This window comes from Haliotis cracherodii, unplaced genomic scaffold (genome assembly GCF_022045235.1).
Source record: "Haliotis cracherodii isolate W230 unplaced genomic scaffold, xgHalCrac1.p SCAF_8, whole genome shotgun sequence".
Lineage (NCBI taxonomy): Eukaryota > Metazoa > Mollusca > Gastropoda > Lepetellida > Haliotidae > Haliotis > Haliotis cracherodii.
In genome coordinates this window covers 18,875,035-18,889,601 of record NW_027266341.1, presented here as the reverse complement: position 1 = coordinate 18,889,601, position 14,567 = coordinate 18,875,035, and the positions used below count along the sequence as shown (strand labels likewise).

The 14,567-nt window shown below is 42.4% G+C and overlaps 1 protein-coding gene across 3 annotated transcripts; it reads right to left on the bottom strand.

Moving 5' to 3' along the window:
- Positions 1 to 1,174: 1,174 nt before the first annotated feature.
- Positions 1,175 to 14,262, bottom strand: LOC139449605 (pirin-like). Of its 3 annotated transcripts, XM_071231075.1 has the most exons (10): positions 14,174 to 14,262; positions 9,677 to 9,895; positions 8,787 to 8,879; positions 7,769 to 7,849; positions 6,227 to 6,436; positions 4,976 to 5,105; positions 4,671 to 4,744; positions 4,206 to 4,272; positions 3,671 to 3,820; positions 2,461 to 2,544 (listed from the first exon to the last, which is right to left on the bottom strand). In XM_071231075.1, the coding sequence occupies exons 1-9, from the start codon at positions 14,177 to 14,179 to the stop codon at positions 3,699 to 3,701; spliced, it is 1,002 nt and encodes a 333-aa protein (XP_071087176.1). In that variant the 5' UTR covers positions 14,180 to 14,262; the 3' UTR covers positions 2,461 to 2,544; positions 3,671 to 3,698. The 3 variants fall into 3 exon arrangements, with proteins under 3 accessions (XP_071087175.1, XP_071087177.1, XP_071087176.1); XM_071231074.1 differs by lacking the exon at positions 3,671 to 3,820 and having other exon boundaries at positions 1,175 to 2,544; XM_071231076.1 differs by lacking the exons at positions 3,671 to 3,820; positions 14,174 to 14,262 and adding an exon at positions 12,376 to 12,509 and having other exon boundaries at positions 1,175 to 2,544.
- Between the last annotated feature and the right edge of the window lie 305 nt (positions 14,263 to 14,567).

Here is a 14,567-nt window from a genome sequence, read left to right as displayed (position 1 = left end):
GTTTAGGAGACAGGTGGAAATTACTTGGTGCCAGGTCTGGAGTGTATGGAGGGTGAGGACACCCAGTGTCGCACAGAACCCTTTACAAGACGAGAGGTGTGAGAAGAAGCATTGTCATGAAGTATTAGAACTCCTGCAGTCAGCATTCCTCGACGCTTTTCTTTGATAGAATCTCTAAGGGAATGAAGCAAATCAGCATTAAGGGGCTAAAACAAGGAATGGTCGATTCGGAGACAGTATACTGTGTCTGAGTGGGGTATTCATGTTCAACTGCGGCATGGTATCTCAGTAAGCTAGCACTATATAATCGGCATCAGTCCGGACTAGTACAACCTCACACACAAGGATCACAGAATACAGTGGCCATAACTTTCTTCAAGACAGGAATTTCTTTGGTGCCGGAGAAGTGGAATGGTGCCATTCCATGGATTGGCGTTACGACTCGGGATCATAGTGGTAGACCCATGTTTCATCACCCGATACTAATCTCTTTTTGAATTTGACGAAATCCTCCCCAACATGCTCTAAATTTTCTCTGGCAATGTCAGTTCTTTTTTTCTTAAGATCAGAATTGAGAAACTTTGGCATCCAACGAGCAGATATCTTATTCATCTGTAAATGTTCATGAAAAATAGTTTCAGTGGATCCATGGATTAGATCTGTGTCTTCTTCAAGTTCAGCAGTGGTGATACATCCATCTAAAGGCAGTTTTCTCTATCTCCTTGATTCAATCTTGCTTGATGGAAGTTGAGGGACGTCCAGACCTAGGGTCATCATCAAGGCTTGTTCTCCCAGCCTTAAACATAGCTTCCCAACGTTTAACAGTTGAATAGCTAGGACACTTATATATCCCAATACACTTGTGACATTCGGTCATGAATCTCTTGGGGAGTACTTTTCTCATAAGTCAAACACTTGATGACTGTCCCAAACAAACCAGTTGTCGGTATCGTCGAGGTACGATGATACATATCTGTTTCAAGTCACCGAGCCAGTTTAGTCGCCTTTTTTCAAGAAATACTGTACTTGTGACCATTCTATCCCCGAATGCAGCTGGAAGCACTGTACTTGGATCATTGGATGTGTGCGTACAGAGTAACTGTGGCAAGATAAGATACAACATGTAAGAAAATAAATATAACAAAAATAATTTATTAGCATAAATATTCACATTCAGATCAAAGGTCCAAACACATAAAGGAAAGATTAAATCAAAATTAACAGTTGTAATATCAGTTTGATGATACCCGATATGGTTCTGTTGTGTTTTCACCTGCAATGTAATGTCGATCACGTATAAAAAGCCTGGTTAACAATTCATTTCAAAATAAAATTATCAAATTTTTGTCGTCAAGATTTGATATTTTTTGGTCCGACAAATTGTTCAGCTGTCTCGTTCGAAAAGCATTGACTATTGAAACTCCCATATTAAAGACTTTGCATGAAGGCAATGTCACAGTCTGGATCGAATCAGAGAAATCCGAAGTTTTGATTGAAGTAACGAAACTGTCTGCCTTCCTTCTCTCTTTTATACAAGCATGTGTCACGAGTGCTTCATGGGGTCGTGGTGCTGGTACTACAATCCTACAATCGTGGAACAAACATTGTTGAGTCAGTTTACTGTGTTTGAGTGGGGTATCCATGTTAAACTGCGGCATGGTATCTCAGTGAGCTAGCACTATCGGCATCTGTCCGGACTAGTACAAGCAGCCAAACACATACGTGCATGCACGTCGCTATATAAGTGCAATAATCTTGGGCGCGACGTTAAACCCACCTCACCACCTCGAAATAACACAGTAACTGTTCAAATGATCGTATTAGCACTAGTGCAAATATCACTTCACGCGCACTAGTGTTCTGATTATGTTACACACGTACACACATGCTCTACATAATAATTACAATAATAATTTCTGCAAATAAACAACAATGTAGAATTTGTTTTGTTAAAAATGTAATGTTTCTTTGAAAGTAACATTTTAGAAGCGTTATATATATTTGCAAATTTAGTTTTATTCCATATATATATTTACATCCGATATTTCATAGTCTTTTAAGGAGGTCGGGTAGCCTATTGGTTATAGTGTTCGCTCGTCACGCCGAAGACCCGGGTTCGATTCCCGACATTGGTACAATGTATGAGGCCCATTTCTGGTGTCCCCCGCCGTGATATTGCTGGAATATTGCTAAATGCGGCGTAAAAACATACACACTCACTCACTCACTCATAGCCTTTTAGTTAAGTATCAGGCAATGTGCAAAAACCTTAAGACAAAAAGTATCCAAGAACACTGTGAGAATTGTTCTGATTTTGAGAAACGTCATGGTTCAATGTTATTTACAGTGTCAGATTTGCTGGTTAACATTTAGCGATAAGGACAGCGCATCTCGAGCAAGTTAGTACTTGTCATCAGTAAGTAATTGGGTCTTCTTCCGCAACAAACGAGTTCCAGCTCCGTGCTCCCTCAAACCCATGTCTCTCGTGGAAGTAGTCTGCCTTGGCCTGTTGGATCTGGTCCTCGGTGTTCATGACAAACGGCCCTGTAAATACACCGGGAACTGTGGGACGAACACGGATTCATTTTCAAAATCGAGCGTTTTCTGGTACAGAGGTTGGCACATTCTGAACACAGTTTACTGGACCTGGGCCCACTTGCACAAAGCGATCTTAGCGCTAAGACTATCGTAAGCCTAAGTTAAAGTATGGGAGTTACGATCATCTTAACGCTAAGATCGCTTTGTGCAAGTGGGCCCTGGGAAAATACACACTAAATGTCCTTGCACATAATTCGCGATTTTAGTATCTACTTAGTCATTAGCCAATCATGAGTAACAGACCATGCAACTCTACTGACTCCTGTTATCTTACTGTCGCTTGTGAAACAGTGTCTCTTCATATCATGAACTGAGAGATAAACTAAGGGCTAAAACTAAAACATTTAGTTCACCTATTTGTGATCATCTGTATGCTATAAACAGGCGATTTTCTCCGATTTCTTGGAAATCCCCAGGGTTGGGATTGTCATCAAAGAAATGCATGAAATGTTCTCAAAGAGCAGCTTCCCACCACAATAAGCTGATTCGCCGTAATATGACTGGAAAATGTTCGAAGCGGCATTCAGCCCAAATCAATCACTCACTCACTTAAATTGAACAGAAATGTTATAGGAAGATAACAGCTCAGTGATGCCGAAGGGGTCGTTGTCGGCACGGGGACTACAGATACGTACCCCAGGTACGTTTCTGTATACAGAAATGTACCGTAGCAAAAATTAGAATACAGAAACGTACCTGGTACCCTAAACGGCGGACGAGTCCATATTCGCCAACCCGAAACCGAAACCGGTTCAAGTTGTAGTTCCGGTTCTCCTGACTACGAGTGCATACTGCCCCGCGGAATATTGCCGAAATATTAGATTACTGTACGAACATCACTGTGAATGATCGTTTCCTATATGATATTCTGGAATGCATCTCATTGAACAGTATGATAGTACTGCCATGTTGAATTTAACCGCGGTTTGACATACAGGAAGTGACGAATACCTAATGAACCGGTTACACGCGGCGGAATGGACTCACGTTTCTGTATTTATAATTTGGCTAGGGTACATATCTGTAGACAGTGATGGCGTGATGGAACAAGATGAATGAGTGTTACATGTACCAGGTAGACATGATGTGTTGTTAGTAAGCTATGTTCTGTTCTTGACATAATCTGAGTTCCAGGAAGCGGACTTCTCAAAGCCATTCTGGCTTGTCTGGTAGTCAGTGATAGCCTGCCGAATCTCAGACTGGGACGACATCACGAATGGCCCTGAAAGGTGAAGGTCATTGCCTCAATATGAAATGTGGTCGCCTCCAAAGCAAAAAATCATCCCTAAACCAAATAATGAGACTTCACAGTGGGAACGCTCACTACACAAGGTGTACAGTCTGGTTGGTGAGCAGCACGGGTTCTCTTATAAGGGATGTGTATCGTAGATTATCGTTATTGTTGCCAATGACATCAATAATATTGCACGATGGGCTACGCACCGTGTTGCACGATGGTCTATGTACCGTGTTGCACGGTGGTCTACGAAACCATGTTGCACGATGGTCTACGTAACATGTGATGGTCTACGTACAGTGTTGCACGATGGTCCACGTATCATGTTGCACGATGGTCTACGTACAGTGTTGCACGATGGTCTACGTACCGTGTTGCACGATGGGCTCGTTGAGAGGCCTGCCTCCGATCAGCACAAAGTGACAAGTTTCAGAGCCCTGGCAAATGTCAGAAATAACCAGATGTAACAAATGTATTACCATCAATTGCCTTCTTGAAACCAATTTACCTCCATATATACTACTAAAAAAGATATAAAAAAACCACCCTATTTAGGACTATGGTTAGTCTGTCATGGCTGGTGGGTATTGCAAGAAACAATCTTCCAATTGTGGATGCTCTTTAACCTTTCTTTTAGTAGTATATTTATATTACATAGTGATGTAAAAATATGGCCAAGGATGTTAACCACGTGCTGGTTTGGAAAATTTAATATCTTAAACATACATTACACCAGTTGACTATTTTCCAATAGGTTACAAGTTAAATTAACGTGAAACATAGTGTATATTCTTTCTTTAAGTGAGACAGGTTTACCAGTTGTAAATAGTCACACCTTGTTTTCAACATCAATTCTGTCTCCTTCCGCGCCAAGAACCAGGGTGTGATGAGGCAATCCCTCCGACCCACCTGTAAGGTAGATTTACTGAATAATATATGACCATGGTATATATAACGATACGTGTATCTTTACACATATTACATTATACCCCAATAGTGACTGTAATGCTATGTCGATGACAATAGCACAATACGCACTGCCATCTGAATATATTTCAAAATATGTAAATAATACTGACAATAAATCTCTAGTCGTTTTCTGAATGGATAGAAAATAGATACAAATACCCAAAGCCTCACCAAAGATCGCCTGACCAGACAGGATATACGCAAAGACTGTCCACCCGGAGGGGAGGGGTTGGCTCACTGAAGCCCCGGGGTCCAGTTTGAAGTCCAGGTAGAGGGTGGGGGTGCGGGTATACACTGGTGACTACAAGAGTGAGTGAGTGAGTGAGTTTGATTTTACGATGCTTTGATTAATATTTCATTTATATCACGGCGTTTCAGCTTTATGTGAGAGAAAAGCCGAAAGTGATGCAAGTCATGGTCGTTTGGTTAAACCCACGAGCATGGGAATTATTCCTGGCTAACCTAGAAACATATTCAGGGCGAATCAGGATTCGAACTCAAGATCATATGCCTCTGACACACAGCGGCGCCTTAGACGACTGGGCCACCCCAACCAATGCAGATAAAGTGACAGGGAAACAATGTCAGGGTGCCGTTGTACTAAACAATATCAGTCTATGTTAAGGTATGAGAGTTACGATCACCCTAGCGCTAAGATTGCTTTGTACAACGGCATCCAGGGCATATCCAGTGTTTGGACTATACCAATATGACCCAAGTACCCCGTAAGTGTCGACTTATGTCGTCACCGGGCGGTCAGACTCTTTTACTTGCTGATAACGTGACTAGATACCCCGGGGGCGCGGGCCGCTGGTCATGCTTCTAGTCACTGGTTTGTCTGGCCCAAACGTGATTATTTACAGTTTATCAATGATTGCTGTGTGAAATCATATTCACTCACAAATCGTAGCTAACACTTAGCTACAATAATTTGCACATGGTGCCTTCTTCGTAAACGTGTAAATTGGATATTAAGTTATTGAAATCTGGCAAACGGTAAGACATTCATAACAAGAACTAAAGAGTGAGTGAGTGAGTATGGTTTTACGCCGCTTTTAACAATATTCCAGCAGTATCACAGCGAGGGGCACCATAAATGGGCTTCACACATTGTACCCATGTCGGGAATTGAACCCGGGTCTTCGGCGTGACGAGCGAACGCTTTAACCACCAGGCTACCCGACCGCCCCTCAAACTAAAGAATGCAAACAAGATGAACTAAATATAAACTTGGATTGGCTGTTCAATCACGTCCAAGGAAAATTTAGAACCAGAAATGGTATGTCAGATCCCCTTACAGCTTACATAAACCGCAAGTGTCACTGACGACGTACATCAAACACAACCAAGATTCTGTGATCATTTAATTTATGTTTACGAATTCGAGTGTTAAATGGAATATATACATGGATTTACACCAACCTTTATACCGTTGTAAGATTCTCCGGCGATGACCTTGACCGTGACCCCATCTTTGGTTGACCTTGGGATGTCCTTGTCCAGGAGTTCTTGGTATGCAGGTTCCACCATTTTGTCCTTGGCGGCAAGATTGACCCACAGCTGCAGCCCGTGACCTTCATGCTCACCGTGTGGCATCTCACAGTGCACAACACCCCGGCCCGCCGTCATCCACTACCCGGGCAATACAAACATCACAAAATATCAACTAATTCGTTAACTAAAATATAGGTACAAAAATAGAATACAAAACTCGCTCCCGTGTGATACCAATTTATGAAACGAGTGAATATTTCCGATATCCCACGAGCGAAATTTGTGAAATTTTGTTGCAAGATACACCGGCGAAACAATGCCACGTGACAGCCTAGCAACAGGGTCATCGAGTGTACATTAGCTCCTCTCAGTGATCTATCATCTCCACACGCAATGTCTTTGAATAATTCCAGGTATGTTGAGAGTTTTCAACTTCTGTTAGTGAGTAAGTGAGTGAGCAACTTTTAGCAATATTCAAGCAATATCACGGCGGGGGACACCAGAAATGGGCTTCACACATTGTACCCATGTCGGGAATCGAACCCAGGTCTTCGGCGTGAGGAGCGAACGCTTTAAATACTAGGCAACCCGACCGCCCCAACTTCTGTTAATAAAACTAGTTCCCGCAGTACATAAGCACGCGCTTTGGTATTAAACACTGTGTAATACCAGCTTATTGCTATTAAACAGTGGTATCTTCAACAGGAGAGTAATAATAACATGTAAACACAATACACGGGTTTAATAAGAAATAATATAATCCATGAATTATCATTTTAACAGAGCCTTGACATAATATTCTAAATCATTTAGACTCTTTTGAGTGAGTGTGTTGGGTTTAACGCCACTTTTACAGTATTTCTGTGAGGTCGTAGTCGTTTACACTTCAGTGGTTGAGTATGGTTTCACGCCACTTTTAGCAATATCAAGCAATATCTCGCGGAGGACACCAGAAATGGGCTTCACACATTGTACCCATGTGGGGAATCGAACCCGGGCCTTCCGCGTAACGTGCGAACGCCTTAACCGCTAGGTAATCCCACCGCCCCATTACTCATTGTTGTTTACTGACTTTCACGTATCAACAGTTATATATTGTCGTCTACACTCGGCTTATTCCGCTCAATACATATTTACCATGGGAAACAAGGGAGTAGTGATATTGCATAACTTCACTGTAAAGCGCATACCGTCAGATCCTTCCGCAAATAGTTCGTTCAAAGTTAACGCCGATTTTGAATTAGAACTCCTTATGGTTGACAGAAATAAGGCATACAATTAGATGTTGATCGATATTTAGAATACGAACGACGACTGCCGCCATATTGTCTTGAATAATGTTATAGTCAGGTGAAATAGTAAAACCAGTGAATTTCGTTCCAAAATGGATGCCTCCGAATGCTGGCCACGATGACCTATTGGATGGAGATGCGCTGACCGACTGCCCCTAGTGCTCCTGGAGACACCCACCTGCAGATCCCCAGCGTTGATGGTGCCCTTGTGACCACAGAAATCTTCATGGCGGAAGGAGCCAGACAACATATATGTCACCTGTGGAGCCACAAAGAAATCGTGGCTCAGTCATTAGTTCAAGCATGAAAGGGCTCGAACAAGTATTACAAGTCCGAGCAGTTGATCAAAGTCATACAAACCTACCCCCAGAGCTCCAGATAACTTTTTTAGCACTTGAGTTTTTACTCGAAGGTTTCTATTCTAATTGGGTCATTACATTTTTATTGGGTAACCCATATTTTTCACTGATCTATTCATCACTCTATTGGGTTTTCCCCAAATGAGTGAACATTCATAAATTTCAATAAATATGAAATAATGTTTTAGATGTATTTAACCATGATAACAGTTCTAAACAAAGACTTAACTCGGTTAATAAATTAGCTCGTAATTGTGTTCCTGAAATTAGCTCCGTTGTACGCATGCTAAAATGTTCATTGGGTATTTACGCGTGCTGTTTGTGTAGATTTGAGTTTTTAATTTAATGCTTGCGTTTTTGTACGCAAGTCAATTGAAGTAATTGGATTTTGAATATTTTTGGGGGGAATTTTACGCAAATGCGCTGCTTATCTGTAGCTCTGTACTCAAATATCAATCTAGAAGTTCGGTGGGTGACTGCGCGACCTTTAGCCCTTTTGAACATGTAGAATCCTATTGTTGGAGAAAAGCCCGAAGCGATGCATGTGTTAGGTGACGTCAATGATGACGCACAGAGAACGTAGCACCGACAAACCACGGAGCTGGTCGAAAACCAGATTTCAACTTACTACCATAAGATACTGCGTCAAGGATCTATATCGCCTAAGGCGACTGGGCCACCCGTGATGTAAATACCTTACTATCTGTGGTATACAATGCATCAGTTTTACAGATGGTGCTGATTAAAACAGGTTGACCTTGACTTTATATGGGCATAACACTGTGGAGCACAGACCCCCTTTAAGTAGATAGTGTTTAAACTACTCATGACACTGACCGTCTCAAAGCCTCGGTGGGGGTGATCTGGAAAACCGGCAGGGGCGCCAACTTTGAACTCGTCCAGCATCAGGAAGGGGTCAAGGTTCCGCAACTGTAGGAACATGTAAAGGTCAAACTATCAACAACTCCAAACATCTCCTGTTCGCTGCTTACCTCCTTGTCCGCCATAACCCATTACCATTCGCGGTGTTTTTATGTCATAAGTATCGTGACATCTTCATGATGGAAACTCAAGAACAAATTAATGACTCATGTCCATTTGACATAAACATGTCAACGAATTCCCTATAGAATCAGACCCGTGAAGATCCGGGGTAGATTAGGTCGTTAACAACAACATATGCTTGCGGTAATGGCGACTATGCTTGTCGTAAGAGGCGACTTACGGGATCGGGTGGTCATGCTCGCTGTCTTGGTTGATGCATGTCATCGTATCCCAGTTGCGTGGATCGATGTTCATGATGTCAATCACTGGATTATCTGGTCAAGTCTCGATTATTTACAGACCGCCGTCATATAGCTGGGATATTGCTGAGTGCGGCGTTAAACAACAAACAAACAAACCTACAGAACGTATGAACCTGTAACGTAATGAGACGACTGTGTGAGTGAGTGAGGGAATGCTGTTTAGCGCCAATCATCGGTATTCCAGACATGTCAAGAGAGCCTGTAAGTAATCGAGTGTGGGCCCGGAAAGCCAATGAATGCATGAACAACGATCTACGCCATAGCGTTACAATAACACAACAAACAAATCTGACAACACCGGTCCTTCTTTTAGCCGTCTCTTACGGCAAGCACGGGGTACTGTGGACTTGTTTTGACCCCGAATTCCCAAAGGGTTATAACCTTACGACCTCCAGTGACAGAAATTGAAAGTTCCCCCACCTCGCTCCTTCCGACGCTTCTCCGTACACGCGCTCCCAAGCCCTCATCTTGCTCTACGCTCAGGACGCCAAGGATGACCTTCCTTGACATACCGGAAGTTACGTTGGGCGCGAACTGGAACGAGTGACCTTGACCTGACTGAAAATGGTCACTATGCGTCAAGATCACAGGGAGAAGGGAGATGATCAGACAGGCAGGAGGGCTAACACAAACAGCAATCTGAAATGAAAACACGATGTCATCATAAGGAAAAGCAAACATGCCAAAATTCAGCTCCCTCAATATGGCAATTTCCGAGGAAAAATTATCCATTTTGGGAGAATACAAGAGCATAGTCAAACAGGGTCCAAAATAAAATATTGGCCACAAACGGTTCATATGTTGAGCTAACTACACATGTACCAAATTAAATTAATTTTTGAAAAAAAACACACAAAAAACCCCCCACTGTTGACTCATTGACAGGAAATGCCGTAGTGGCCATATTGAAAATCATATTCGAGCCTCTTGAACTAATTCAGTTGTCATTATTAGTAGGTAAAGTACGTGAAGTGTCAGCTTCACTTGTTAAGTGGTGTCTGAGGAGATGATGTTTTCAGTGAGAGCAGCCGAAGAGCCCCGCTACTAGCTAGTTTTGCAAGTATGACATGACAGTTTGAAGGAAAATGGCTGATTAAGGGCCATAAGGTGTTTAAGCTTTCAGTACGGTTAATGTGTAAAGACAAAAATATCGGATACAAACGGCAAACGGCATTTTAACATACGTTTTGTTGAGCCGCCCTACTAAAAAGGCCACGTACCACATTTTATTGACATTTTTAACACAAATGTCCAAGTAATGGCATACAGAGCTGTTTCAATATGCCTGCCTTTGAAAATCGGACCGAACCTCCTGATCAATGTGGGCTGTTATCATTGGTGGGAACAAATACGGTAAGTTTGAGCTTCATTGGTCCAATGGTTTCCGAGAAGACGTTTACGACACACGACGCAAGATGGACGATGGACAAACATTCTTAATGTCAGGTGAGCTAAACATTCTCCCAGAACCCAGGATACCATTAACGTTAGATGGACTCAGGGTAGCGGGCATGTGCCAGGGTGAGGTGAGGTGAAATTGGGTTTTAACGTCGCGTCCAAGATTATTGCACTTGTGTGTGTGTGGCTGCTTGTACTAGTCCGGACTGATGTCGATTTATAGTGCTAGCCCACTGAGATACCATGCCGCAGTTTAACGTGAATATCCAACTCAGACACAGTATACTGACTCTGAGCCGACCAGTCCTTGTTTTAGCCCCATTAATGCCGAGCGCCAGACAGGGTATAAACAAGTACCATCTTTTATCGTCTTTTGGTATGACGCGGCTGTGGATCGAACCCCGGACCTTCCGCTCTCCGGCGGACGCTCTACCACTAGACCACGGAGGCGGTTCATGTGTCAGGGTCTACTCCTGATGGGACAAGCGATGAGTGCTGGTTGTTTCAGTTTAATGGCTAATTGAGAATGATTCAGCAAATATACCTGACCAGACTGTAGAGTGGGAACCTTGCCTTGAACAAATACTCGACAGTGTTGCTCTTAAGGTAAACAAGTTTACCTCAATACTCGCATACATACATGTTGGAAGTGGAATAAAAACATTACTTTATTTGCCCCACAGCCGCTGTTAACTGTATAATGATGAAGCAGATGCACATGTTCAGTTTGAGACCCTGGTAATTTTCGGAAACCACTTTTTCCCCTCTCAAAATGAAATATTGCTCCAAGATATTATTTTTAATATTTTAAAGTATGTTATGCAGTTATGATTGTGTGTATCAAATATATGTGCATTAATATATCATCGTACGTGTAGGGGCGGTCGGATAGCCTAGTGGTTAAAGCGTTTGCTCGTCACGCCGAAGACCCGGGTTCGATTCCCGACATGGGTACAATGTGTGAAGCCCATTTCTGGTGTCCCCCGCCGTGATATTGCTGGAATATTGCTAAAAGCGGCGTAAAAGCATACTCACTCACTCACTCGTACGTGTAAGGAAAGTGTTTTAAAGGCAGTTCATATTAATTGGCCATCCAATCGCCTTTAAGGATTAATGTATTGTTATACATTATACAACAACAGTAATAGTATATATAGCTTCGCAGTTGATATATTACATACACACACAAAACGGTCCATTGAGCTACACTGCAGTTAGTCGAGCCTCTACATTGTGAAGCATAATAATACAAAGTAGTCCAGTTCCATGGAAGGATAAGGGCACTTCGTTATGCTTCACTGATGTCTGACGAGGCGGTGACGTCCACAGTCATTATGTCACATGCGGCCTATAATCTTTCTCGATCAATCAAACCGCTCACATGGCAAAATGTACAGAAAATGTACAGAAAATGTACGGTACATGGCAAAATGTACAGAAACATGTATGGTTTTACATAGAGTGGAGCATATCAGATACATTTGACATACAGGTATGAGCTGTTGTCTGTACACATCCGAGATTGGGGAGATTGGATTATCAATTTTCAATTAAGTGTTAAACGGAGAAATGCCACAACAAAATAGTAATAGGCTTCGGAGCACACACACACACACACACACACACCATTCAGACCATTACAAATAATAAGTACGTAACGACATAGCTAAATACAGATTTTAACAAGCCAAAACCATGCAGACACTCGTAGATGAGAGTACCTGTCTGTCCGTGTGAAGCTGTCATGTAAAATGTCAAATGTGTTTTCCAGCAAGCCAGGTGTATGACGGACTTCCCTTGTGTCAAACAAACTCCGCAGCTTATAGCCACAGGTTTAGGGAACACATACATACAACCAACTAGTAACTGCAATGACTCAGCATGTTTCGGAAATACAAGTATGGAATCACGCAAGGGACATATATCTGGCGTTTCGCCAAGCTCGTCTACGCTTTGTGTAAGTTGTTTTACACAGTTTACAGGTAATACAAGTAACTTTTTACATGTTAAACTATCTCATCTTTTGTCGATGAGATAAAACACATTCGTGTCATACCAAAGACTCCCCGATGTTGAAAGGTCGTAAAGATTGTTTTATCTATATTAGTGTTGCAAGCGTAGAGGTAACTGATCTAAATATAGGTCGACATAACTTTTAAAGACCCCAAAAATAAGCATTCTAATTTGATAAAATTTAGAATTGAATGACTAATAAACATATATTCGAATGTTACATTGTGTCTCAGTGCATGTAACACACATTTATGTTGCTCATGATAACAATCACTGGATTGTCTGGTCCAGACTCGATTATTTACAGTCCGCCGTCATATAGCTGGTATATTGCTGAGTGCAGCGTAAAACAACCAACCAACCAACCATCCAACCAACTTAATCCCATCATACATCCTTGTAATCCTCACTCGTTAAATGAGCAATTGTAACACCTATGTCCACGTGTTGTCGTTGTGTAAAAGTATGAAGTGTCCAACTTCATGTGGATCGTCAGTCAGTCCCGTATTCCGACTGTGGACGGACGACCGCGAGCAGGATGTGCTGCACGAAGGAAACTCCCGAACTTTGACCTGAGGCTACCTCACCTCATGTATGTCTCCAGTCATCGCCGTGCTTGTGATATCAGAACATGGATTTCAGTTTTACTGTTCATATGTTTATTATACATGTATGTTATATGTTATATGTTATATGTATACTGTAAATTATCCCGAACAGTGATACCAATGTTGTCTTTCATTCAAATACTCGATCATGCAGGGCTCGCGTAAATACCAACACGTGCTTGTTCTTAACGAGGGTTGACAAAGAGTAGCCCAGTGGGTCGTGTGTTCGCTCATCCCATCGAGGACCACGATTCCATTCCTAATTTAGTTACAATGTGTTTGGCTCATTCTTTGTGTGGGGGCGGTCGGGTAGCCTGGTGGTTAAATCGTTCGCTCGTCACGCCGAAGACCCGAATTCGATTCCCGACATGGGTACAATGTGTGAAGCCCATTTCTGGTGTTCCCCGCCGTGATATTGCTGGAATATTGCCAAAAGCTGCGTAAAACCATACTCACTCACTCTCTCATTCACTCATCCTTTGTTTGCCTCGCAGTACGTTATATCACTGTGAAATTGTCATCAGCAGTGCAAAACCTTACTCATCGATGGGCAGATGTTCGATCCTTGTGGGTCCCTGAGCATCCGTGAGGAAGACCTGAGGAAGACCTATAGTTACCATGGCGACACATGCGGAGGAATTATATATATCGCACTAAATGGTTTTTTTAAATGTAATTGTGGACTGTTTCGCTACATATGTAGAACTGAACGATTTATAACTGCGTTGGTACGCGAGGCAAGCGGGTATTTTGCCGAAAACAGGTTTCCATATTTGTAGGCGTTCCCGTTCAGTGCGCATTCACACAAACACACTGATACAGTAAATACCTGTCATTGTTGGTGCACGTGTAGCGGGGATGACAGACAGTGTAATAACATTAATAACCTTGTACTGACCTGCATGAGACACAGAACAGCTCCAATACACTTGTCACAGCGGTAGTCACAACCTGCATGTGAACGGTGCAGTGTTTACAAGGTATGGGGGTCCTGGCGTATTGATTTCAGGGACCAGTCATTGTCCACGTTTGTACAGCTTGGACGAACAATTTAACTAAAGTTGTGGCGTCCTACAGGGAGCGTATAGGGGCCTATTTATTACACACACTTCGCATTGTAAGTTTGTAAGTTTCTTTAAGCGTTAATAGCGAAATGCAGCGATATTTCAAAATACGTAATAGATTTAGTGAGGGACTAACGGTTTTACGCCGATTTTATCAATATTCCAGCAATACCACGACGGGGGACACCAGAAATGGGTACCACACATTTTACCCATGTAGGGAATCGA